The 24,427-nt window shown below is 41.1% G+C and overlaps 1 protein-coding gene across 2 annotated transcripts in view; it reads left to right on the top strand.

The window, feature by feature from the left end:
• The window catches only part of P4HA1 (prolyl 4-hydroxylase subunit alpha 1), a 104,136-nt gene that overhangs the window by 21,031 nt on the left and 58,678 nt on the right, over positions 1-24,427 (top strand). For both annotated transcript variants that reach the window (XM_002718425.5, XM_002718426.5), the window contains exons 2-5: positions 4,402-4,509; positions 5,615-5,711; positions 7,609-7,760; positions 12,742-12,879. In XM_002718425.5, coding sequence (XP_002718471.1) covers positions 4,434-4,509; positions 5,615-5,711; positions 7,609-7,760; positions 12,742-12,879 — 463 coding nt within the window. In that variant the 5' untranslated portion in view covers positions 4,402-4,433. The remainder of the gene's footprint in view (positions 1-4,401; positions 4,510-5,614; positions 5,712-7,608; positions 7,761-12,741; positions 12,880-24,427) is intronic.

Below are 24,427 nucleotides of genomic sequence, written 5' to 3'. Positions count from 1 at the left end.
AAAACTCATCTAATGTCCTGCTATCCAGAGAAGACTACATTTTGGTGAATTTCTTCTGAAAAAAAATTTTTTTAAAGTCAGTTACAGAGAGAGAGAAAGGGAAGGAAAGAGAGAGGGAGAGCGAGATCTTCCAGCCGGTGGTTCACCCCTCAAATGGCTGCAACAGCCAGGGCTGGGAGCTTCTCCCAGGTCTCCCACGTGGGTACAGAGGCCCAGCACTAGAGCCATCCTGCACTGCTTTCCCAGGCCATTAGCAGTGAGCTCAATCAAAAGTGGAGCATCTGGATTCAAATTTGCACCCATTTGGGTTGCCAGCACTGTAGACGGCAGCTTAACTGGCTGCACCACAGTGCCAGCCCCCCTGCATTTTTTTTTTGCATAATTAAGACAATATTATATAAAATTTCTCTTCACTCTGATCAGTGTTGATTTCTTTGAAACTTTCTGACAGAGTAGTCAAAACTTAATCTCATTCAATACAGATTCCACCAGAGTTGTATGGTGTTAATTAAAAAAGAAAATGTTTACTTATTTGAGTTGTAGAGGGAGTGAGACAGTAAGAAAGAACTGACTTCCCAAATGCCCACAGTGGATGGCACTGGGCAAAGGCCAAGGTCAGAAGCAGGGAACTTGGTCCAGGTCTCCCACATGGTGTGCAGGAACCCAATTACTTGAGCTGTCACCACTGCTTCCCAGTGTATGCATTGACAGGAAGGTAGAATCAGGAGCTAGAGCCAGGTATCAAACCCAGGTATTCCAATATGGGATCAGACAGTCTTAACTGCTAGGGTAAATTCCTGTTCCATGATGTTGATTTTGAAATCCTTTTTTTTTTTCTTTACCTTAACGAATTAAAGGATATGTTTAAGTTTCTTGACATAAAATACCATCATCATATAACTTTAATTGTTGGCTTGTTGAACTTACTTGATTGTTCTTTGATGGTTAGAAATTGGTAACCTATTTTAATTTTTTGTCATTAATTACTAGTAAATTTGAAAATTTTTTCCTTTAGTTTTTCTTGTCATTCAGAATAACTTATCCTGTAGCATCTAAGTGATTTTTGAACTAATTTGTATGAGCTCCTTACAAAAGTTCTGTTTTTCTTAAATGGTTTTCTCGTTTGTAATTTGTAGCTTTTGACATATATCTTAAATTATTTTGTGTATTTAAATTCCATTTGGCCTTTGATAGTTTGTTTTCTCATTTTTGAGTTTAGAAATTGTCTGCTTCTAGAGGTCTGATAACTTCTTTTTTTCTTATTATTTGTTTTGTTGATTATAACTGATCAATCTACCTATATTTTGAAGCATGATATAAGGTAAAAGTATTTATCCTTCGTATGATTAACACTCGGAGTTTGTGTGTAAACTCTCCTATAATTTTCAAGCTATTGTTTGGAGAAAAAGACTGTCTCAAGCTTCTTTTTATTTCTGTAGGTTAATGGTTCTTGATTCATAGGGAGATTTAAGTACAGTGAAAGATAAAGAGGAAGCCTTAATGACAGACTATATTTTAACAATGAAAAATAGCCTCTTATCTGACAAATACAAATTCATCAGAAGTTTAGACATTTCTGATTGGCATTCCATTAGTACAGTGAAAGCATTTGTATATTCTGGAAATAGTATTTATTTTCATGGAGAAACTTGTGACAAGAATCTGTTTAAACAGTGAGAAAATTCTAGACTCTTCAGACAGCCATGGTTTTGAAAAAGCCTTGTGCTTTGGCAGGAGCCCAGGAAAGGAAGTGTTTGCATCTGCTGCATTCTAGAAGCCTTCCCAAAATCACTGTAGGGCAGCCAAGAAAGCAGTGTATTTCACTACTCTGTTTTTCTGGAAGGATCTGGAAGTTTGCAGCAAATTTGAGGGAGGAGATTTAGAAGTACTTCCAGAATGTAGTTTTTTGATTTTTTTTTTTTTTTAAATTGGGATTCAAGTTAGGAGGAAAGTGGGGGTTATTTTTCAGCTTTTGTGGAATAGAGAGCTTTCACTGTGGACTTGAGCTGTAGTTGAAGTCACAGGGGAATAGTCAAGAGGTGCCTGCACAAAAGGAGCAGCATAACAAGTCCGAGTAATCAATGGCAACCTGTTACTGGGCTGACTACTGAAATGCTAGCTTCCTTTCCTATAAGGTAACAAGAAGGTCTGAACTCCATGTTTGTGGTGGAGAATGAGCAACTGAAGAGTAGTAACAGGGCGACTGGGAGGGCAAGGTAAAACCTGTTGTTTAGTTGATACCTTTATCTGTTGTGAAGAATCCTCACTAGAAAACAATGCTGGGGCGGGGCTGGGGAGAAAAGTGCTCCACTGCTAGGTTTAGAAGAGGGGAAAAGCCACAGCTTTATAGCAGATTAGGATTTTTTATACTGAGTACAGTAGATAAGAAAAAACTCAAAACTGGGTTCTTGGAGAGAACTTACTAGTTTAAGTAGATGGGTCTGTTTATTCTTTTGGATTGTCTACAACTTAAAAGATTGGAATGGGCATTTGGCCTAGGGATGCCCACACCATTTGAGTGGCTGAGTTTGATTACTGATTCCCAGCTCAGCTGCCTACTAGGGAAGGCCCAGAAAAGCAGCTCAAGTCAAGTAGTTGCTTCCCTGCCATCCACTTGGGAGACCTGGACTGAGTTCCCATCTCCTGGCTCCGTTCCCAACTCAACCCTAGCAGTTGCAGACATTTGGGACATGTACCAGTGGATGGTAGCACTCTCTGTCTCTCTGCCCCTTGAATAAAATAAATAATTTTAAACCCAGTAGTACCATTGAAATATAACTCATATACTATATAGTTTACCCGTTTAATATTGTTCTATGGTTTTGTATTGAATGGAGTCAGTACTTTCAAAATCATTCAACCATAAATCACTATAGTCAGTTTTAGAAGACCTTTTTTTAAATTGGATTAACTTATTTATTTCGGAGGTCTAAGAAAGATGGCGAGAGAGAGAGAGAGAGAGAGAGAGAGATTCCATCTGCTGGTTTACTGTCCAGATGGCTGCAGTGGCCAGCATTGGACCAGGCCAGATCCAGGAGCCAGAAGCTTCTTCCAAGTCTCCCACATGGGTGTCAAGGGCCCAAACACTTGGGCCATGTTTCACTACTTTCCCAGGCTCATTAGCAGGGAGCTAGATCAGAAGTGCAGCAGCCAGAACAAAACTAGCAGCCCTATGGATTGCTGGCATCACAGGCAGTGGCTTAACTAACTGTACCACAACACTGGCCCATTGCAGATTTTTTATCACACCAAACATCTATAACTTTATATTTATTTTAAAATTTAAAGTCTTGTGAAGAAAGATAGACCAAGTTAGGAATTTTAAACTAATCAGGGCAAACACTGTGGTGCAGCGGGTTAAAGGCCCAGCCTGCAGTGCCGTTGTCCCATTTGGGCGCTGGTTCAAGTCCTGGCTGCTCTACTTCCCATCCAGCTCTCTGCTGTGGCCTGGGAAAACAGTAGAAGATGACTCAAGTCCTTGGGCCCCTGCACCTGTGTGGGAGACCCAGAAGAAGCTCCTGGTTTTGGATTGGTGTAGCTCCGGCCATTGCTGCCATCTAGGGAGTGAACCAGCAGATGGAAGACCTCTCTCTCTCTGTAACTCTGCCTTACAAATAAATAAACAAATGTTAAAAAACTAATCAGAAAACTCTGTTTCCTTAATGTCTTTAAAATGACTTGATAATATTTACATTAAACTATTTTATTTTTTGTTTTTAAAAAATATTTATTATTTGAAAGGTAGAATTACAGAGAGGCAGAGCCAGAGAAAGAGATCTTCCATCCACTGGTTCACTCCCCAAATGGCTGGAGCTGAGCCCATTCGAAGCCAGGAACCCAGAGCTGCTTCTGTGTCTCCTATGTGGGTGCAGGGACCCAAGGACTTGACCCATCTTCTGCTTTTCCAGGCCATAGCAGACAGTTGGATCAGGACTCGGACAGGCACACATATGGGATGCTGGCTCTGCAGGTGGTGGCTTTACCTGCTGTGCCACAGTGCTGGCCCTCTAAATTAAGCTATTTTAGTAAGTTTTTTGGGGAGACATGGTTGGTTTAGGTGTAGATCACAGAGAAAACTTACTTTTCAGGCTACATTAAAACATTACTACAACTCGATTACTCCAATTATAATAGTAACTAAGAAAATTAGGTTGAATTATTAATAAAATTATAATGAACATTTATATTTTTCTTGAATATAAAATATTAAAGTAGCATGATAATTATAAAAGTGGTATGATAGTAGTTAATTACTATTAAGTTATTAAATCATTTTACAAGATTTAACATCAATTCTTTGGCCAAACTTGGAGTTTGACTTTGATTTTGTTCATGGGAAGAATAGGTAAGGAGATTTTCTTAATTGTTTTGTTTTTGTTAATGGCTGTATTTCTCTTGTAGGTGTGTGAACCTATAAAATTAAATCTTCCAAGATGATTTGGTGTATTTTCATACTAGGCATTCTACTTCCTCAATCTTTTGCCCATCCAGGATTTTTTACTTCAATTGGTGAGTTTTATTTTTTGGTTTGTGTTGTTTTGCATGTAAAACTTCCATTTTTTAAAAATGTTTTAAAATCAGTAAGAATATATACCATGTATTTTCAAAAGCTGAAGCATTTTTACTTCCTGTATTCTAAAAGGTCCTCAAAATATAAACCTCAATTTTATTTTTCTTTAATTTTCCTGGTTATAAAAATGATACATATTGAGTTTAGAAACTTGTGAAAATTTAGGAAAATGCATCAAAGAAAATTACCCATTATAAGTCTGACCAACATACAATTTAATGCTTATGCTTAGTCTTTTTCAATGCATAGACATATAAACAACATATATTATTTCTAACCTGCTTTTTTCACTTCAGAATCTGCTATGAATGTAAGTTTCTGTTTTCTGCATCATTTTAAAAAAAAAAATCCTTAAAAGTGTTATAAAAATAGCATGTTGGTTAAAGAGGAAAAAATAGAAATATAGTAGATAGAATATAAGACCGCCTGATGTTCCCTTGCTCCTAGAATATTCCTTTTAGTTTGATATGTATCTTTATATTTTCTTTAGATGTACTTTATCTGTCTTAGATGTTTCCTTTATTCTGGACTGGTTTTATTCTTGTAGAATTGTAGTGCTAACTAAATCGTGAGTGTTAAATATTTATGGCACTTAATTTCAGGATATAAAATGATGAGTCTTTTTATTCCACTGTAAATAAATATACAGTATTTAAAACTTTTTTGGTTTAGCTTTTATTGAATAAAAATTTAATTACTTTTAAAAACAAAAAAAAATTAGGTTGGAAATGGTGAAGAAACATTGATCCTTGAGAAATAGTGTTGTTTGTAATTTATATTTGTGGAAGAAGACAGTTTGTCAGCATTGTCTGAGCTTATAAAATTAAGTAGCTTGAAAATTTGAACTCTAATTCATGATTAGAAAAGTTTTTGGCTTTATTTTGATTTATCTGGTGAAAAAAAGAAAAGATGATCCCAACATACGTGATTCATGCCAGTTAAGTCTTCTCATAGAATGAAGCATTCGGTCATTCTTAAATCATTCTATAGTACATGCGTTAATGAATGTAAATATTCAGTAACCTTCTTCTTTGTCCCTTCTAGGTCAGATGACTGATTTGATCCATACTGAGAAAGATCTGGTGACTTCTCTGAAAGATTATATTAAGGCAGAAGAGGACAAGTTAGAACAAATAAAAAAGTAAGCAAGAGTTTAGTAAAACTAAACTCTTATAGTAAGAGTCATAGTAAGTCATAGTAAGTATACTATGACTCCACCTCGATGTTTTCTTTTCTGAGCTAAAACATTCTTCCAGTGGAAATCAGAGCCATCTGTCAGTTTTAATCATACCTAGTTGACTGAAATAGCACAGAAAACAAGGTAGGCCCGGTCCCAGGTTTATGTGGAAGAACATGGATTAAGGTAAAGATAGGGATAGGTGTGGGTATGGATGAAAATTTTCAAAGTGGTGTCATTATATTTTATCCTGTAACCTCCCCAATCAAAATACCTGCTCAAGCATTTTTCCAGTTCTACTTATACTTCACTCCTATAGTTCCGTTTTATATATTATAGGGATAAGTATGATTAATATTTAATTCATAGTTTTTCTCAAATGCTTATTTGTTTTTGTTTTTTTTTTTTTTTTTTTTTTTTTTTTTTTGTGACAGGCAGAGTGGACAGTGAGAGAGAGAGACAGAGAGAAAGGTCTTCCTTTGCCGTTGGTTCACCCTCCAATGGCCGCCGCGGCTGGCGCGCTGCGGCCGGCGCACCGCGCTGATCCGATGGCAGGAGCCAGGAGCCAGGTGCTTTTCCTGGTCTCCCATGGGGTGCAGGGCCCAAGCACCTGGGCCATCCTCCACTGCACTCCCTGGCCACAGCAGAGGGCTGGCCTGGAAGAGGGGCAACCGGGACAGAATCCGGCGCCCCGACCGGGACTAGAACCCGGTGTGCCGGCGCCGCTAGGCGGAGGATTAGCCTAGTGAGCTGCGGCGCCGGCCTCAAATGCTTATTTGTGATTGATTCAGGTTCATAGTGAATCCTGACCTAGTCTTTTATTTAATTAGTAGCTAGGTATCCAGGTTTTTTGTTTTAAAATGCAACTATAATTTCTAGCTATTGAACATAAACATTTGGTTTAAATTGATTTAAATTAACATAACTGAATTTGTGTTAAATTGTATCATGCAGTGTAATCAGTTATTTGGCCTTAAGGACCTATGGGGAAATGAATTCTTTTTAAAAGATTTATATATTTATTTGAAAGGCAGAATTACGTAGAGCTAGAGGCAGAAAGAAAGGGGTCTTCCATCCCTTGGTTCACTTCTTAAATGGCCTCAACAGCTGGAGCTGAGTCCATCCAAAGCCAGGAGCCACGAGCTGCTTCTGGGTCTCTGAGGCAGGTGCAGGGACCATCTTTTACTGCTTTCCCAGACAATAGCAGAGAGCTGGATCAGAAGTGGAGCAGCCATGACTCAAACTGGCGCCCATATGGGATGCTGGCACTGCAGGTGGCAGTTTTACCTGCTACACCATAGTACCCCAGCACCAGGGAAATGAAGGTTCCGATGACAACTTTCATTAAGATAGTAATTATAAACATTCGAAAGAAACAAAAGTAAAACAAAAGTCTTATTATTTGACAAGTTAGATTTTATTTATTTATTTTATTTATGTATTTGTTTTTGAGATTTAGAAGTATTTATTAGAATCAAGGGCATCTAGCCAGAATGGCATGGAGGGGGTTTCCAAGAGGAAAACCCAAAGGGGACTGGTGGCAGTTGGCTTTAAGTACAATTTCAAAGAAAAAAAAAACAACTTGATGATCAGATTGGCATTGTTACCAGGCTGGGACAAAAGCCATCAAAAGACCTCATTTACCTTTCTCCATCCTGTCTGGCCTGCTGAGATTTTATTTATAAGAGGACCTTGCTTTATAAAGGATCTTTATAATTAGTTTTCCATTAATAGGACGTTACGTGTATGATTTAACTAAACACATCTAATCTAGTTTTTTTTTAAACAAGTACTTTACTAATTACAATTTAGTATTATTTATTAAATGTATATACTCTATTTTTTTATGTATTATCTACAGATGGGCAGAGAAATTAGATCGGCTAACCAACACAGCAACCAAAGATCCAGAAGGATTTGTTGGGCATCCTGTGAATGCATTCAAGTTAGTGAAACGTCTGAACACTGAGTGGAGTGAGTTGGAGAATCTAGTCCTTAAGGATATGTCAGATGGTAAGTCTGAGGTGACTAACTGGCCCAAAAAAACCCCAAAAAACAAACAAAAACACAAGAAAGAAAGACATAGTTACTGTCTTTAGAATGCTAAAATTTATTCTCAGACATTGTGTTCAATGTTGTAATTGAATTATTGCTTGGGTGCATTTTTTTGACTAGAGTTAATTTAGTCACATTCTTGGATTCTTTTTTTTTTTTTTTTTTTTTTTTTTTTTTTTTTTTTGACTGGCAGAGTGGATAGAGAGAGAGAGACAGAGAGAAAGGTCTTCCTTTTGCTGTTGGTTCACCCTCCAATGGCTGCCGTGGCCGGTGCGCTGTGGCCGGTGCACCATGCTGATCTGAAGGCAGGAGCCAGGTGCTTCTCCTGGTCTCCCATGGGGTGCAGGGCCCAACTACTTGGGCCATCCTCCACTGCACCCCCTGGCCACAGCAGAGAGCTGGCCTGGAAGAGGGTCAACCAGGACAGAATCCGGTGCCCCAACCGGGACTAGAACCCGGTGTGCCGGCGCCACTAGGTGGAGGATTAACCTAGTGAGCCGCGGCGCCGGCTACATTCTTGGATTCTTTGAATAAAAAAAATACTAATACTGCTAAGATTGGTGTTTTTTGTTTTGCAACCTACAAGAGTATAGACTTGTTGTATAACTTCATTCTGAAGTAATCATTTTTATTTTGGGGTTATTTTCAAACAAAAATTTATGTGCAAATCTGTCTTTAATCAGTTTTTAAAATGTTGGGAGTGGTACTATAACAGCTCTCTACTGTGGCCAGGGAGTGCAGTGGAGGATGGCCCAAGTCCTTGGGCCCTGCACCCCATGGGAGACCAGGATAAGTACCTGGCTCCTGCCTTCGGCGGCCATTGGAGGGTGAACCAACGGCAAAAGGAAGACCTTTCTCTCTCTCTCTCTCTCACTGTCCACTCTGCCTATCAAAAAAAAAAAAAAAAAAAAAGTTAGTTGTATTCTCCCTCATATTTTAGAGTTTAGGATTATTTTACATGGAGTTTTCAAAAAGTTCATGGAGAAGTACATATTATGAAAAAACTATAGGTTTCAAAATTTTTTGTACCAAAATAAACTAACCTTTACAAAATTTTAAAAATTTTATTTCAGATGCAAAAAGGCAGGCAGGCATGCATGCATATGAATAGAGCTCGCATCCACTGCTTCATTCCCCAAATGCCTGTGACTGCCCAAGGCCAGGGCTGAAGTAGCCAGGAACTCAATCCATGTTTTTCACATGGGTAGCAGTAACCTGTTTCTTGAACCATTGCCAAAGCCTCCCAGGATCTAGACGAGAGCCAGGAGCTGGAGCTGGAAATTGAATCCAGGAGCTCTACTGTGGGACAGCTGTGTTAAAAGCTAGGTTAAACTTAACCTTTAAAAAATGATTTATTTATTTGAAAGGCAGACTGACAGGGAGAGGCAGAGGAAAGACATCTTCCATCTGCTGGTTTCACTCCCCAAATTCCCACAACAGTCTGGGCAAGGCTGAAGCCAGGATCCAGAAACTCTGGGTTTCCAACATGGCTATCAGGGGGTCCAAGTACTGCTGCCTTTCCACGTGCATTAGCAGGAAGCTGGATTGGAAGTGGAGCAACTGGGACTCAGACTGGCACGGTGATATATGGGTTGCTGGTGTTGCACTTGGTAGCTTAACCTGCTGTGCCATAGCCCAGGCTCCCTAAACTTACCTTTTAATTGTAATTTTCTCTGAGTTTTAAAGGATGTTTGTTTATTCATTTTTATTTATTTGCGAGGCACAGCAACTGAAATATCTTCAGTCTGCTGGTTCACTTCCTAAATGTGCATAGTAGCTGGGGCTTGGCCAGGCCAAAGCCAGCAGCAAGGGTTTCACAGTGGGTGGCAGGAACTTAGCACTTGAACCCTCATTTGCTTCTGCCCAAGTGCATTAAAAGGAAGCTGGATCTGAAGCAAAGAGGGAGACAGGACTCATCCCAAGCACTCTTGATAAGGGATGTATTCATCCCAAGCCACAGCTTAACCTGCTGTGCCACAACACCTGCCCCCAACACTATGAAAAAAATGAAGTATTCTTGTACTTGATATAGATAACACATTAAAAAACTGAGGCTGTAATCAATAGTAATGAGTTAGTATGTCTGAAAAAATTGTAGTGGGGGTGTAGAATTTTCAATATTTTAGTAATAGATACAGAAAACTAAGCCTTGAGTTTTAGGGGGTAAAGGGATTTTGCTTAGTACACAGTAAAGACTCAAATATTTGTTGAATGCATGAAAGTGGCAAAGAGACAGTGAGAGCACACAAGTCCATGTGCTGAGTGAGCTATGTAGGTAAAATATTCCGGGGTTGCTTAGCATGTTTCAGAAGCAGTGAAGTAAACTGTTAGGAATAGGACAAGAAACCTTGAGGAGAATACTTAAGTATTTGTACATACATCTTTGCTAATGAAAGAGATGTTTGTTATGCTTCTCTATGAAACATGCTGAAAACATTTTTAAGGAGATATATAAATATATATGTGTGTGTATTTGTGTTTAATCTCAAGCAATGACTTGGAATAATTCTTTTATAATGTAGACCTTGAGACGGATATTTTAATCTGTGGCAGTCATCCCATAATGTGTATATGTATTTATTTTTCCTGTATTAAGATTTAAGCTACCTCCTGGATTTTGTTTTGGGGTCTAAGAAACATTATAGTCTGTAAAAACTTGCTTGTAAAATTCCATGTAGAGTCTGTGACTCAAGAGTTGGTTTTAAAAGTGAAAAATATGCTTGATGTGAACTTCTACCCTCTTCAGCTAGTTGCTCATTTGTACATTTCCATTTCCATAAAAATGCCTGTCTTTGATGGTTGACTATAAATTCACAATTTTTATTTGCAAATTATAATACTTGTATTAAAATTTTAAACTACTTTTGGATTTTTAGAAATTTGTTTCTTAAGGGATATTTAGCACCCATTCATTGTAGGAGTTACATAGTAATCAGTAATTGGTGCATTTGATTTTTTCTGTATTTAAATAGATTTTCTTTAAGATTAGTTTTTAAAAATCTTATTTATTGGCTGGTGCCGCGGCTCAATAGGCTAATCCTCCACCTTGCGGCGCCGGCATACCGGGTTCTAGTCCCGGTCGGGGCGCCGGATTCTGTCCCGGTTGCCCCTCTTCCAGGCCAGCTCTCTGCTGTGGCCAGGGGGTGCAGTGGAGGATGGCCCAAGTGCTTGGGCCCTGCACCCCATGGGAGACCAGGAGAAGCACCTGGCTCCTGCCTTCGGATCAGCGCGGTGTGCTGGCTGCGGCAGCCATTGGAGGGTGAACCAACGGCAAAAGGAAGACCTGTCTCTCTCTCTCTCTCACTGTCCACTCTGCCTGTCAAAAAAATAATAAAATAAAAAAATAAAAAAGTCTTATTTATTCATTTATTTATTTGAAAAGGAAGAGTGACAGGGAGAGACAGTTCTTCCATCCACTGGTTCACTCTCCAAATGGCTATAAAGCCTAGGGCTGGGTATAGCCAGGAGCCTGGAACTCTCTCTGGGTTCTCTACAGTGGTGACAGGACCCAGGTAGTTGGGCCATCATCCGATGTTTTTCCTGATAACTTAGCAGGGAGAAGGATTGGAAGTAGAGCAGCTCTGATGGGTGTGGCTGGTGACACAAATGGCAACTTAACCCACGGTGCTACAACACTGGCCCCAAGATTTTTTTTTTTTTTAAAGATTTATTTATTTATTTGGAAGGCATAATTACAGAGAGGTAGAGGCAGAGGCAGAGGCAGAGAGAGAGAGAGAGAGAGAGGTGTCTTCCATCCGCTGGTTCACTCCCCAGATGGCCGCAATGCCCGAAGCTGTGCCTATCCAAAGCCAGGTGCCAGGAGCTTCTTCCAGGTCTCCCACATGGGTGCAGGGGCACAAACACTAGGGCCATTTTCTATTGCTTTCCTAGGCTGTAGCAGAGAGCTGGATCGGAAGTGGACCAGCCGAGACTTGACCGGCACTCATGTAGCAGGCCACAGCATAACCTGCTAAGCCACAGTACCTGCCTCAAGATTGTTTTTTTGTTTTGTTTTGTTTTGTTTTTGACAGGCAGAGTTAGAGAGAGACACAGAGAGAATTATAGACAGTGAGAGAGAGACAGAGAAAAAAAGTCTTCCTTCCGTTGGTTCACTCCCCTAAAGGCCGCTACGGCCAGCGCTGCATCGTTCTGAAGCCAGGAGCCAGGTGCTTCCTCCCAGTCTCCCATGCGGGTACAGGGACCCAAGTACTTAGGCCATCCTCCGCTGCCCTCCCATGACACAGCAGAGAGCCAGACTGGAAGAGGAGCAACCGGGACTATAACCCAGGGTGCCAGCGCTGCAGGTGGAGGATTAGCCAAGTGAGCCATGGTGCTGGCCCATGATTGGGTTTTATCTATAGCAAATCTGGACTGGTGAGCATTACATTTGATGTTTAGATCTAAATTTTTAATTAGTTATTTATCTGGAATATATAGTTAATATCTCTTACTTCCTCTCAAGAATTCTACCAAACTTTATATATGCACATATTCATATAATATGTGCTATTGAGACAAAGAGAACAGAATCTTAATAGCATAGATTGTACTTACCATCTGTTATCTGAAAGTGTAATTTGTTGCCAGTGAATGTCATCTTCAAATCCATAAATCTGTTCATTCCTCCAGCCTGGAAGAGACACTTTTGTTTTCTTGTTATATATATGTAACTGAAAACTCAATAGGCTAGCTGAACTTTACTTAATATGACAGATTTGATTTATATAATGAGATCAGATTACTTAAGCAATATTAGAAAGAATTTGGGGAGATTTAAAAGTTAAGAGTGTATCATTTAATTTTTTTTCTTATTGATTATATGTGGAACTTTATATGGTGGAAAATGATAGTAAAATGGATTTTTTAGAATCCTTACAAAGACTGTGTTTTGGAAATCTTAGTGATTCTACAGTTTTTTTCCCCCTCTTTCTGTTTGAAGGGTTTATTTCCAACCTAACCATTCAGAGGCAGTACTTCCCAAATGATGAAGATCAGGTTGGGGCAGCCAAAGCTCTGTTGCGTCTCCAGGATACCTACAACTTGGATACGGATACCATATCGAAGGGTAATCTTCCAGGTAAGATAATTCTTCGAGTATAGAAAATATCTAACCCCGGCTGCTCTTTTCAGAGTTCAGTCCATTAGGACAATGTTAATGTAATTTGAGTACATGAACATTAATTTTTTTTTAAGATTTATTTATTTATTTGAAAGAGTTACACAGAGAGAGGAGAGGCAGCGAGAGGTCTTCTATCCACTGGTTTACTCCCCAGTTGGCCACAACGGCTGGAGCTGTGCTGATCTGAAGCCAGGAGCCAGAAACATTTTTTTGGGTCTCCCACGTGGGTGCAGGGACCCAAGCGCTCGGGCCATCTTTGACTGCTTTCCCAGGCCACAGCAGAGAGCTGGATCAGAAATGGAGCAGCCGGGACTCGAACCGGCACCCATATAGGATGCTGGCACTGCAGGCGGTGGCTTTTACTTGCTATGCCACAGTGCTGGCCCTAATGTTAATGTCAATGTATTTAAAGTTTTTAAAAGGAAGTAGGTATTTTTTTTTTTTTTTGAAAGGCAGAGTTAAATAGAAGGAGAGACAGAGAGCTTCTATCTGCTGATTCACTCCCCAGATGGCTACAATGGCCAACGCTAGGTCAGGCTGAATGCAGGAGTCTGGAACTCCATCCATGTATCCCACATGTGTGGTATGGAGCTCGGTACTTGGGCTATCATCTGCTGCTTTCCCAGGTGCATTATCAGGGAGCTGGATTGGAAGTGGAGTAGCTAGGACTCGAACCAGCACTTCACCTATGGGATGCCAGCATTATAGGCAGTTGCTTAACCACTGCACCAAAATGCTAGATCCCATTTTAAGATATTAAATTACAGTTTGTTTCATAACCTTTGAAGGCCACAAACCCTCTTTTTCTCTAGGACTTAATAGTTGTGAATGTGCTTTGAACTTATTACTGTGAAAGCTTATAGAGACTAGCTTAAGTAATTTTAAGGTATAAGAAAATCATTTTTCTAGATGGTTTTCATCAGAGCATTTAAAACTGCTTGAATGCCTTATATTTAAAGTTATAAAGTAATTGGTAATCAGAGTTTATTATTCAGTCAGTAAAATAAAAATGTATTGCTTGTGCACAGATGTTTGAAGTTTTCTGACCTGTTTTTATCAAGACTTTTTTTTTTTTTTTAAGTTACAGCTGATTTAATGACAATTTATACTGTTTCACTTTTTGGTGACTCTGTGGTTTACTACAATTAATATCTCCTGTCACTATCAGCTGTATAAATAATATGTTGTCTCTGTCTTCATACTAGAATTTATTTCCTCAGTAAGAAAAAATAGTGTGATGGGCTGTTTATCATGCTATTCCTCCCTTCTTTTTGGATGAGGGTATTCAGTGGTACAGTTAAACCTGGAATACTACTAAGTAAAGTTTCCATTAAGCTGTAATGTAATTCTGTTAATTTGGATCTCCAAAAATGTATAAATTTAAAAATTTTCCATTTCTACTAATACTGATTATACTACTTTTGATAAGATTATGACTTTTTTTTTTAAAGGCTTCTGGTTGGGACCAGTATGGCATCCCATGTGGGTGCCATTTAAGTCCTGGCTGCTCTACTACCAATCCTGTTTCCTGCTAATACACCTGAGAAAGCTGCGGAAGATGGCCCAAGTGCTTGGGCCCCTGAACTCAAGTGGGAGAGACTCGGATGAATCTCCTGGCTCCTGGCTTCAGACTGGCCCAGCTCTGGCCATTGTAGCCATTTGGAGAATGAATCAGCAGTTAGAAGATTGCTCTCTATTCCTCCTCCTCTCTCTGTAACTCTGCCTTTCAAATGAACAAAATAAATCTTTATTTAAAAATTTTTTTTTAAATTTTTTTGACAGGCAGAGTTAAACAGTGAGAGAGACAGAGAGAGACTTATAGACAGTGAGAGAAAGAGACAGAGAGAAAGGTCTTCCTTCTGTTGGTTCACCCCCACAAATGGCTGCTACGGCCGGCACATTGTGCTGATCTGAAGCCAAGAGCCAAGTGCTTCCTCCTGGTCTCCTATGCAGGTGCAGGGCCCAAGCACTTGGGCCATCCTCCACTGCCTTCCCGGACCACAGCAGAGAGCTGGACTGGAAGAGGAGCAACCAGGACAGAATCTGGCACCCCAATTGGGACTAGAACCCGGGGTGCCAGCACCGCAGGTGGAAGATTAGCCTAGTGAGCCATGGCGCCGGCCTCAAAATAAATCTTTAAAAAATATATATAAAAGGCTTCTGGTTTAAAATACTACGTTTGGTAGATATTAACTATTTAACATTGCCATCTATTATATATGTTAGGTACTTTTTAAATTTTTATTTATTTTAAGATTTATTTATTTATTTGAAAGTCAGAGTTACACAGAGAGAGGAGAGGCAGAGGCAGAAAGAGAGAGAGAGAGAGGGAGGTCTTCCATCCACTGGTTCACTCCCCAGTTGGCCGCAATGGCCAGAGCTGCGCCGATCCGAAGCCAGGAGCCAAGAGCTGCTTCTGGGTCTCCCACGTGGGTGTAGGGGCCCAAGGCCTTGGGCCATCTTCTACTGCTTTGCCAGGCCATAGCAGAGAGCTGGATCGGAAGTGAAGCAGTCGGGTCTCGGGATGCCAGTGCTTCAGGGCAGGGTGTTAACCTGCTGCGCCACAGCGCCAGCCCCCGGTACATTTTTTTAAAAATAAACTTCAGTTCCATTTTCTTTTTTATTTTATTTGAAAGGTAGAATTACAGAGAGAAAAGGAGAGAAAGAGAGATACATTTTCCATCTGCTGGTTCACTCCCCAAATGGCTGCATTGGCCAAGAGCCCACCGCTGCTTCTGGGTCTCCCACACAGGTGCAGGGACTGCAGCACTTGGACCATCCTCTGCTGCTTTCCCAGGCACATTAACAGGGAGATGAATTGGAACTGGAATAGCTGGATCTTGAACCGGTACCCATATGGGATGCTGCTACGGCAGGTGGAGGCTTAACCTGCCATGCCACAATGCCATCCTCAGTACTTACATTCTTAATGATACAGTACGATGAATGCCAGGATGGGGGAAATGCAGGATACTGTGGGAGTACATAGGAGGAAACCTCTTTCTCGATAAGTATAGGAGGAAGACTCCCTAGAAGACATGACATTAACAAAGTTGGTATCTAATGGACAAAGAACTTAACTAGGAAAATGAGAATGGGCCTTGGGGAAGTGTTCTTGGGTGAAGGACCATGTATAAAGGCCAGAGAGGAGAGGACATACCCATATTCAGATAACAAATAGCTTGTGAATCTTAATTTAGAGTTCAAAAGCTGAGTGTAAGAGGTGGAGATGGGGGTTTGGTTTATTGAGAATAGTGAGAGGTGAGGCTAGAGAGAAAAGGAGGAGGAGCATCTCTTGGAGGGCTTCATAGGTGTGAACTGTCCTGTGCACAGTATGGAAATATTGAAAAATTTTAAATATGGAAATTTATTATTTTCCTTTTAGGATATCATTCTGGCTACAAAATGGAGATTGAGTTTTGGGTTGGGGACAAAGAACAAGGGAAGAGGCTGTTATAAAAGTAAGAGATGTTAGTGGTAACTAATGGCTATGGTTATCAAGCTACTTAGGAGGAAGAATTTGATGATGGACTTGATTTCTGTCTTAAACAACTACATGAGTTCCAGAGGCTGTTCTAGGCTGAAGCCAGGAACTGGGGACTCAATCTTGGTCTCTCATGTGGGTGACTGGGACCCAACTACTTGAGCCTTCACCTTCTTCCTTCTCCCAGGTTGCACGTTAGCAAGACACTTGAACTAGGAGCAGAGGCAGGACTGGAACTCAGGCACTATGATGTGGGATGTGGTCATCCTAACTGGAATCTTCTATGCCATATGCCTATCTAGCAAATCCTAGACAACATTTCATTTTATTCATAAATAATTCAGTATGTATATCTAATTGATAGGTCTTTTAAAATTTAAGAAACTCTTATTCTGCCTGACAGAATTGACAGTGTTTCCTTGATATAGTTTAATACTCAGTCAATATCCAGATTTTCTCTAGTGGTTTCAGAAATGTCATTTTACAGTTGGATTTTTTGGTTATGTCTTAAATTTCTTTCATTGTCCTGTCTCTACCCTTTACCCCCCATAACACTGAGAAAATCTGGTCATATATTGTATGGGAATTCTACATTCTGGAGTTGACTAATTTTTTTTTTTTTAGTATTTGCTTTGTTCTGTTTATTTATTTATTTGAAAGGCAGAGTTACAGAGAGCCAGAGGCAGAGGCAGAGGCAAAGAGAGGTCTTCCATCTGCTGGTTCACTCCCCATATGGGCGCCACCTGTAGTGCTGGCTTTACCAACTAAGCCACAGCGCTGGCCCCTTTGTTCTTCTAACTCCTGTGTTTACTGCAAGCTGGTTACTGGTTGAGGCTTGATTTGATTGATTATTTGTTTATTTAATTTATTTATTTGAAAGAATTTTGCAGAGAGAAAGAGGTCTTCCATCTGCTGGTTCACTCCTCAAATGGCTGCAATGGCCTGAGCTGCGCCTATCCAAAGCCAGAAGTCAGGAGCTTCTTCCAGGTCTCTTATGTGGGTGCAGTGGCCCAAGGACCTGGGCCATCCTCCACTGCCCTTTATCAGTTTTCAGAGTAATGAAGTTTTGCCCTTGACTTCTAATAGCAGTCAGTGATTTTTATCCAGTGTTGTGGCACAGTGTGTTAACCCTCTGTCTGCAACACTGGCATTCCATATGAGGGCATATTTGAGTCCCTGCTACCCCACTTCTGATCCAGGTTCCTGCTAATGTACTAGGGAAAGCAATGGAAGATGGCCTGAGTGCTTGGGTCTCACATGAGACCCAGATGGAGTTCTAGGCTCCTGGCTTCTGGTTGGCTGAGCCTTGGCAGTTGTGAACATTTAGGGAGTGAGCCAGCAGATGTGAGCTTGCCCATTCTCTCTTTCATTCTTTATATCTGCCTTTCAAATGAATAAGTAAATCTTTTTTTTTTTTTAAGATTTAATTATTTTATTTGAAAGAGTTACACAGAGGAGAGGCAGAGAGAGATCTTCCATCCGATGGTTCACTCCCGCAGTTGGCTGCAATGGCTGGAGCTGTGCTGATCTGAAGCCAGGAGCCAGGAGCTTCTTCCGGGTCTCCCACATGGGTGCAGGGGCCCAAGGACTTGGGCCATCTTCTACTGCTTTGCCAGGCCATAGCAGAGAGCTGGATTGGAAGTGAAGCAGCTGGGTCTTGAACCGACGCCCATATGGGATGCCGGCACTTCTGGCCAGGGCGTTAATGAATGTGTAGATTTTTATGTATTTTTACTTTTAAATCTATTGATTATTTCTTTGACACTCAGGTTATCCCATTTTAGGCCAGTAGGAGCTTCTTCAGATTGGTTCATTTCCCTTTTTGAAATGTTCCTATTATTTTTTTTTTAATTTATTTGAAAGGCAGAGTGACAGAGAGGGAGAGACAGAGAGAGAGAGAGAGAGGTGTTCCATCTGTTGGTTCACTCCCCAAATGCCCACAACAGCCAGGACTGGGCCAGGCTGAAGCTAGGTGGTCAGGAACTCCATCCAGGTCTCTCCTGTGGGTAACAGGGGCCGAAGTACTTGGGCCATCTTATGCTTTCTTGGATACAATAGCAGAGAGCTATATCGGAAGTGGAGCAGCTGTGACTAACTCTAAGGTGGGATGCAGTGTCATATCTGGCAGCCTAACCCTCTGCCAAACACTTGACCTGATCTCGTTATTCATCGATGATAATGATATTTTTCTGCTTTCTGACATTTTTTTCCAGTCTTAACTTTAAAGTTTCCACTCCAGAACAGAAAGGCATTTATCTAATGAGCCTTGATTCCTTTTAACAGGAAATGATGTTTAAGGAGCAGAGTCTAGGTAGGTTCTGCATATTTATTGCTGTTGAGTTTGTCATTTATTCCAGATTTTTTTTTTTTTTTGAAGATTGATTTATTTATTGGAGAGGCAGAGTTAGAGAGGTCTCTGATCTGAAGCCAGAGCTTCTTCCTGGTCTCCCACTTGAATGTAGGGGCCCAAGCACTTGGGCCATCTTCCACTGTTTTCCCAGGCCATTAGTAGGGAGTTGGATCAGAAGTGGAGCAGCTGGAACTCAAACCAGTGCCCATATGGGATGCCAGCACCACAAGCGGAGGTTTAACGTACTACACCACAGCGCTGGCTCCTAGGTCTTTTCAACGAACAGAAATAAGGGAAATATATGAGTTCATATTGTTATTTCTAATTCAAATTGTGTTGGAAATGTTAGTTCCTAATGAGATTCACATAATTACTTCTTTTTTTATTTATTTATTTATTTATTTATTTATTTATTTATTTATTTTTTTTTGACAGGCAGAGTGGACAGTGAGAGAGAGAGACAGAGAGAAAGGTCTTCCTTTGCCGTTGGTTCACCCTCCAATGGCCGCCGCGGCCGGTGCGCTGCGGCCGGCGCACCGCGCTGATCCGATGGCAGGAGCCAGGAGCCAGGTGCTTTTCCTGGTCTCCCATGGGGTGCAGGGCCCAAGCACCTGGGCCATCCTCCACTGCACTCCCTGGCCACAGCAGAGGGCTGGCCTGGAAGAGGGGCAACCGGGACAGAATCCGGTGCCCCGACCGGGACTAGAACCCGGTGTGCCGGCGCCGCTAGGCGGAGGATTAGCCTATTGAGCCGCGGCGCCGGCCCACATAATTACTTCTTTGTCTTATGTATGGTATGCCTAAAATAATTTCAAAATAACAGCACTTAAACTATTAATAACATTTTTAAAAAAGATTTAAACTTTGAAAACTTTGAAAGTCAAAGTTACACAGAGAGAAGAGGCAGAGAGAGAGAGAGAGAGGTCTTCCATCTGATGGTTCACTCCCCAATTGACCGTAACAGCCAGACCTGTGCTGATCCGAAGCCAGGAGCCAGGAACTTCCTCTGGGTCTCCCAGGCAGGTGCAGGGGCCCAAGGACTTGTGCCATCTTCTACTGCTTTCCCAGGACATAGCAGAGAGCTGGATCAGAAGTGGAGCAGCCAGGTCTGAAACTGGTGCCCATATGGGATGCTGGCGCTTCAGGCCAGGTGTTAACCTGCTGCACCACAGCACCAGTCCCAAACTATTAATAACATTAAGATTACTGAATACAGTATTTTTATTTATTTTATTTTTTTTGACAGGCAGAGTGGACAGTGAGAGAGAGAGAAAGCTCTTCCTTTTTGCCATTGGTTCACCCCCCAATGGCTGCTGCGGCCGGTGCACCGCGCTGATCCGAAGGCAGGAGCCAGGTGCTTCTCCTGGTCTCCCATGGGGTGCAGGGCCCAAGTACTTGGGCCATCCTCCACTGCACTCCCTGGCCACAGCAGAGAGCTGGCCTGGAAGAGGAGCAACCGGGACAGAATCTGGAGCCCTGACCGGGACTAGAACCCGGTGTGCCAGCGCCGCTAGGTGGAGGATTAGCCTATTGAGCCGCGGCGCCGGCTTGAATACAGTATTTTTTTAAAAAAGACTTATTCATTTATCTGAAAGGCAGAGTTACAGAGAGAGATCTTCCATCTGCTGGTTCACTCCCCAAATGGCTGCAGTAGTGGGGCTGTGCCGTGCTGAAGCCAGGAGCCCAGAGTTTTCAGTGTTATTGAATTTAGTTATGATTTCTGGAAGGTCTACTTTTTTCCTACTCAGATATGCTTGATCTTTTTTTAGTATCTTAAAAAATTTATATTTTCTACTTTATTCCTTGAAACATTACAGTGGAGGCTAGTGTGGTGGTGCAGTGGGTTAAATCCTCGTCTCCAGTGCCAGCATCTGTGAGCAAATATGAGCTGCAACAGAAGATGGCCCAACTTCTTGGTTCCCTATCACCCACGTGGGAGATCTGGCTGGAATTCTAAGTTCCTGGCTTCTGCCTGGTCTAGCCCCAGTGTTGTGGCCAGTTGGAGAGTGAACCAGTGGCTAGCAAGAGCTTTCTTTCTGTGTGTTTCTGTAATTCTGCTCTTTAAAAAACATCTGAGTCATGGTTCTTGTGTATTCTTAACCTGATAACTAATAACTAAGTCTGGAAAATTTGGGGGTTGTCTTATTTTCTGCTGATTTTGCTCATAGTGGCTTATTTCATCACCTGCTTTGTAATTTTGAATTGTGTGTGCTTTTTCAACTGGTGTCATTTGTGAGAATATTGCAGAGCCTGGATCAGGGGCATGTTTTCCAGAGTGTAAATATTGTTTCTGCTGGATGATCTATGATGTTACCAGCCAGTACCACTTTAAATTAGTTTCTTGGCTTTAGTTTTCCAGACTTTGGGGATAATGTAAATTTGAAATGAAAACTTCAATGAGGATAAACATGTGGAAAATGTAGGGGATTTTTTTTTTTTTTTGCCCATTCCTTATATTGTAGACTGAGAAAAATAAAATCTTCCATTGTTTCTTTGCCAGCTGTTTTCTTACTTCTTTTTTTCATGCTGGTATAATTCTTCAAGGATTTGCTTTTTATGGGATTCTTGAGACCAACTTGACACTTTGAATGGGCTGGAGGCTTCATCATCTTGTTTGCTGTTGGGTGGCCAAAAGTCATACCTGATTCTGATTCTAATGGCTCCTCCTGAGGTAGATACAGCTTCAAAATTTCATCCTTAGCTTTCTTCTCTGGGCTTCAAGTTTTTTTTTATTTTAGAAAACTTTCTTAATTTTTATGAACATGGATATAGTGTATATGGATAATTGTTACATTTTATCCAGCATTTCTTTTCTTTTTTCTTTTTTTTTAAAGATTTATTTTAGAGGGAGGTAGAGAGGGAGAAGGAGAGAGAGGGAGGAATCTTCTGTTTGCTGGTTCTCACACCAAGTGGCCATGGCTGGAGCTGGGCTGATCCGAAGCCAGGGGCTTCTTCTGGGTCTCCTATGTTGGGGAGGGTCCCAAGCACTTGGACCATCTTCCACTGCTTTCCCAGGCACATTAGCAGGGAGGTGGATCAGAAGTGGAGCAGCCAGGATTCGAACTGGCTCCCACATGGGATCCTGGCACTGCAAGTAGAGGCTTAACCTGCTATACTGCAGTGCTGGGTCCTATCCAGCATTTCTAAGTTTTCAGATCAGAAACTTCCACCCCTCTTCCATTCTCCTCCAATAATATCTGGTCCAGAAATAATTCTGTTACTGACTTAATGTGGTATAAATTGAAAATTATATAGGGGCTGGTGCTGTGGCGTAGTAAGTTAAGCCTTTGTCTGTGGCTCTGGTATCCCGTATGGGCCAGTTAGAGTCCTGACTGCTCTACTTTTTTTTTTTTTAATATTTATTTATTTACTTGAGAGGCAGAGTAGAGACATGGAAGGAGAGACAGGTCTTCCATCCATTGGTTCACTCCCCAAATGGCCACAGTGGCTGGAGCTGGGCTGATCTGAAGCCAGGAGCCAGGAACTTCTTACAGGTCTTCAACGTGTGTGCAGAGGCCCAAGCACTTGGGCCATCTTCTATTGCTTTCCCAGGCCATCAGCAGGGAACTGGATTGGAAGTGGAGCAGCCAGGACTTGAACTGGCACCCATATGGGATGCCAGTGCTGCAGGTGGGTGCTTAACCTATTCACCACAGTGCCAGCCCCATGGCTACTCCACTTCTGATTTACCTCCCTGCTAATGTGCCTGGGAAAGCAGCAGAGGATGGCCCACAAGTACTTGGGCCTCTGTACCCACATGGGTGACCTGGAATAAGTTCATGGCTTCTAGCTTTGGACCAGCTCAGCCCTGGCTGTTGCTGGGAGTGAACCAGCAGGTAGAAGATCTCTGTCTGCATGTCTCTTCCTCTCTGTGACTCTGCCTTTCAAATGAATAAATCTTAAAAAAAAAAAATCTCCAAATAACTCATCTGATTGCTTACAAAGATGAAATGTTATATGGTTGTTATCATTCTTTGTATAACATTTAGAGATAAGGTTTTTTTATGTTTATTTCTGTAGTCCTTTCCTATTTTTTCTTTGTTTTTATGAAAGTAATGATAATGGTACAACATTTTAAGTGGTGAAATGGAATAAAGATTTAATAAATATTTTGACATATTTGTCCACAGTTTTCTGGCTTTTTTGGGTGGCATTTGAAATTGTCTTATTGAAAAATATTCTGTGAAGTTCACAAATCTGTATATTCTCTCTTTTTTTTTTATTTCTTTTGACAGAGTGGACAGAGAGACAGAGAGAAAGGTCTTCCTTTGCTGTTGGTTCACCCTCCAATGGCCGCCGCGGCCGGCGCGCTGAGGCCAGCGCACCGCGCTGATCAAAGGCAGGAGCCAGGTATTTCTCCTGGTCTCCCATGGGGTGCAGGGCCCAAGCACTTGGGCCATCCTCCACTGCACTCCCTGGCCACAGCAGAGAGCTGGCCTGGAAGAGAGGCAACCGGGACAGAATCCGGCGCCCCGACTGGGACTAGAACCCGGTGTGCCGGTGCCGCAAGGCGGAGGATTAGCCTAGTGAGCCGCGGCACCGGCCACTTTTAGTTTTAATATTCAGTTCAGCTATAGAAATCTTTTATACAAGGTGTTTTCTGAAGCCTAGTACTCTAAAGGAAATAATTAAAATACAGTAGTATCAAGTCACAGAGTGTAAAGTTACTATTTCTATCATATATTGCTGAACTTCTTAAAAAGCAAAGTTAACAGTTTACTGTTTTGTCCATTCTCACTATTAAGTTTTGTGATTTAATGGTATAATATCAGGAGCACAAAATTCTGGAGTCATATTGAACAGTTTCCATTTCTGACTTTTTAATGTGTGACCTCAGATACATTTTAATCTCTCTCAATATAGATTTTTAAATCTATAGTAGGATTGCTTTGAGAATTAAGTAAGTGACAGATAGCTGGCACCTGGCAAGACCTCATTATTTGAGAATATTTTTCTTCATGGTTGTTTTAATGTTATACTTCTTTTTTGATTAATGAAGCTAGATATTTTCCTAAGTGTTTTGGTTTTCTATTTATATTTTGTTTCATGAGAACTGTCAAATATTTCCTTTTCTTAAAGTAGAAGTTTCACTTCAGAAACCATTTGACATACTAATAGCAAAAGTGTAACAAGTAAAAGATTAATAAGTTTGACTATCATAATTAAAATGTTATGCTTCAGAGTACACCATCAAGGAAGTGAAAAGGCAGCTCACTGAATGATAAAAAGTATTTTTAAATGATATAACCAATGAAGGGCTTGTACCCAGAAAATGTAAGAAACTCTTAAAAAGTTAATAAAAAATAAAATGTTTTAAATTGGCAAAAGATTTGGATTTTTTTGAAAGATGATATACAAATGGAAAATATGAGAAAATGCTCAGCTTCTTTAGACATTAGGGAAATTCAAATCAAAGGCACAATGAAATATCATTTCACACCCACAAAATGGCCATAATAAAAAAGGGCAGGGGTGAGTGGTGGGTGCATGGCCCAGCGAGTGAGACACTGACTGGTTAGGATACTAACATTGCATATTGGAGTGCCTGGGTTCAAATCCTGGCTCTGCTCCAGATTCTGTTTTCTTATTAATGCACAGCATGGGAGGAAGCAGGTAATGGTTCAGGTATTTGGGTTTCTGCCACACACGTGGGATACCTGGATTGTGTTCCC

The sequence above is a fragment of the Oryctolagus cuniculus genome, chromosome 15 (genome assembly GCF_964237555.1).
Source record: "Oryctolagus cuniculus chromosome 15, mOryCun1.1, whole genome shotgun sequence".
In the NCBI taxonomy this organism is placed as follows: Eukaryota; Metazoa; Chordata; class Mammalia; order Lagomorpha; family Leporidae; genus Oryctolagus; species Oryctolagus cuniculus.
Note: the sequence above shows the minus strand (reverse complement) of the source record. Positions and strands in the feature narration are given on the sequence as shown.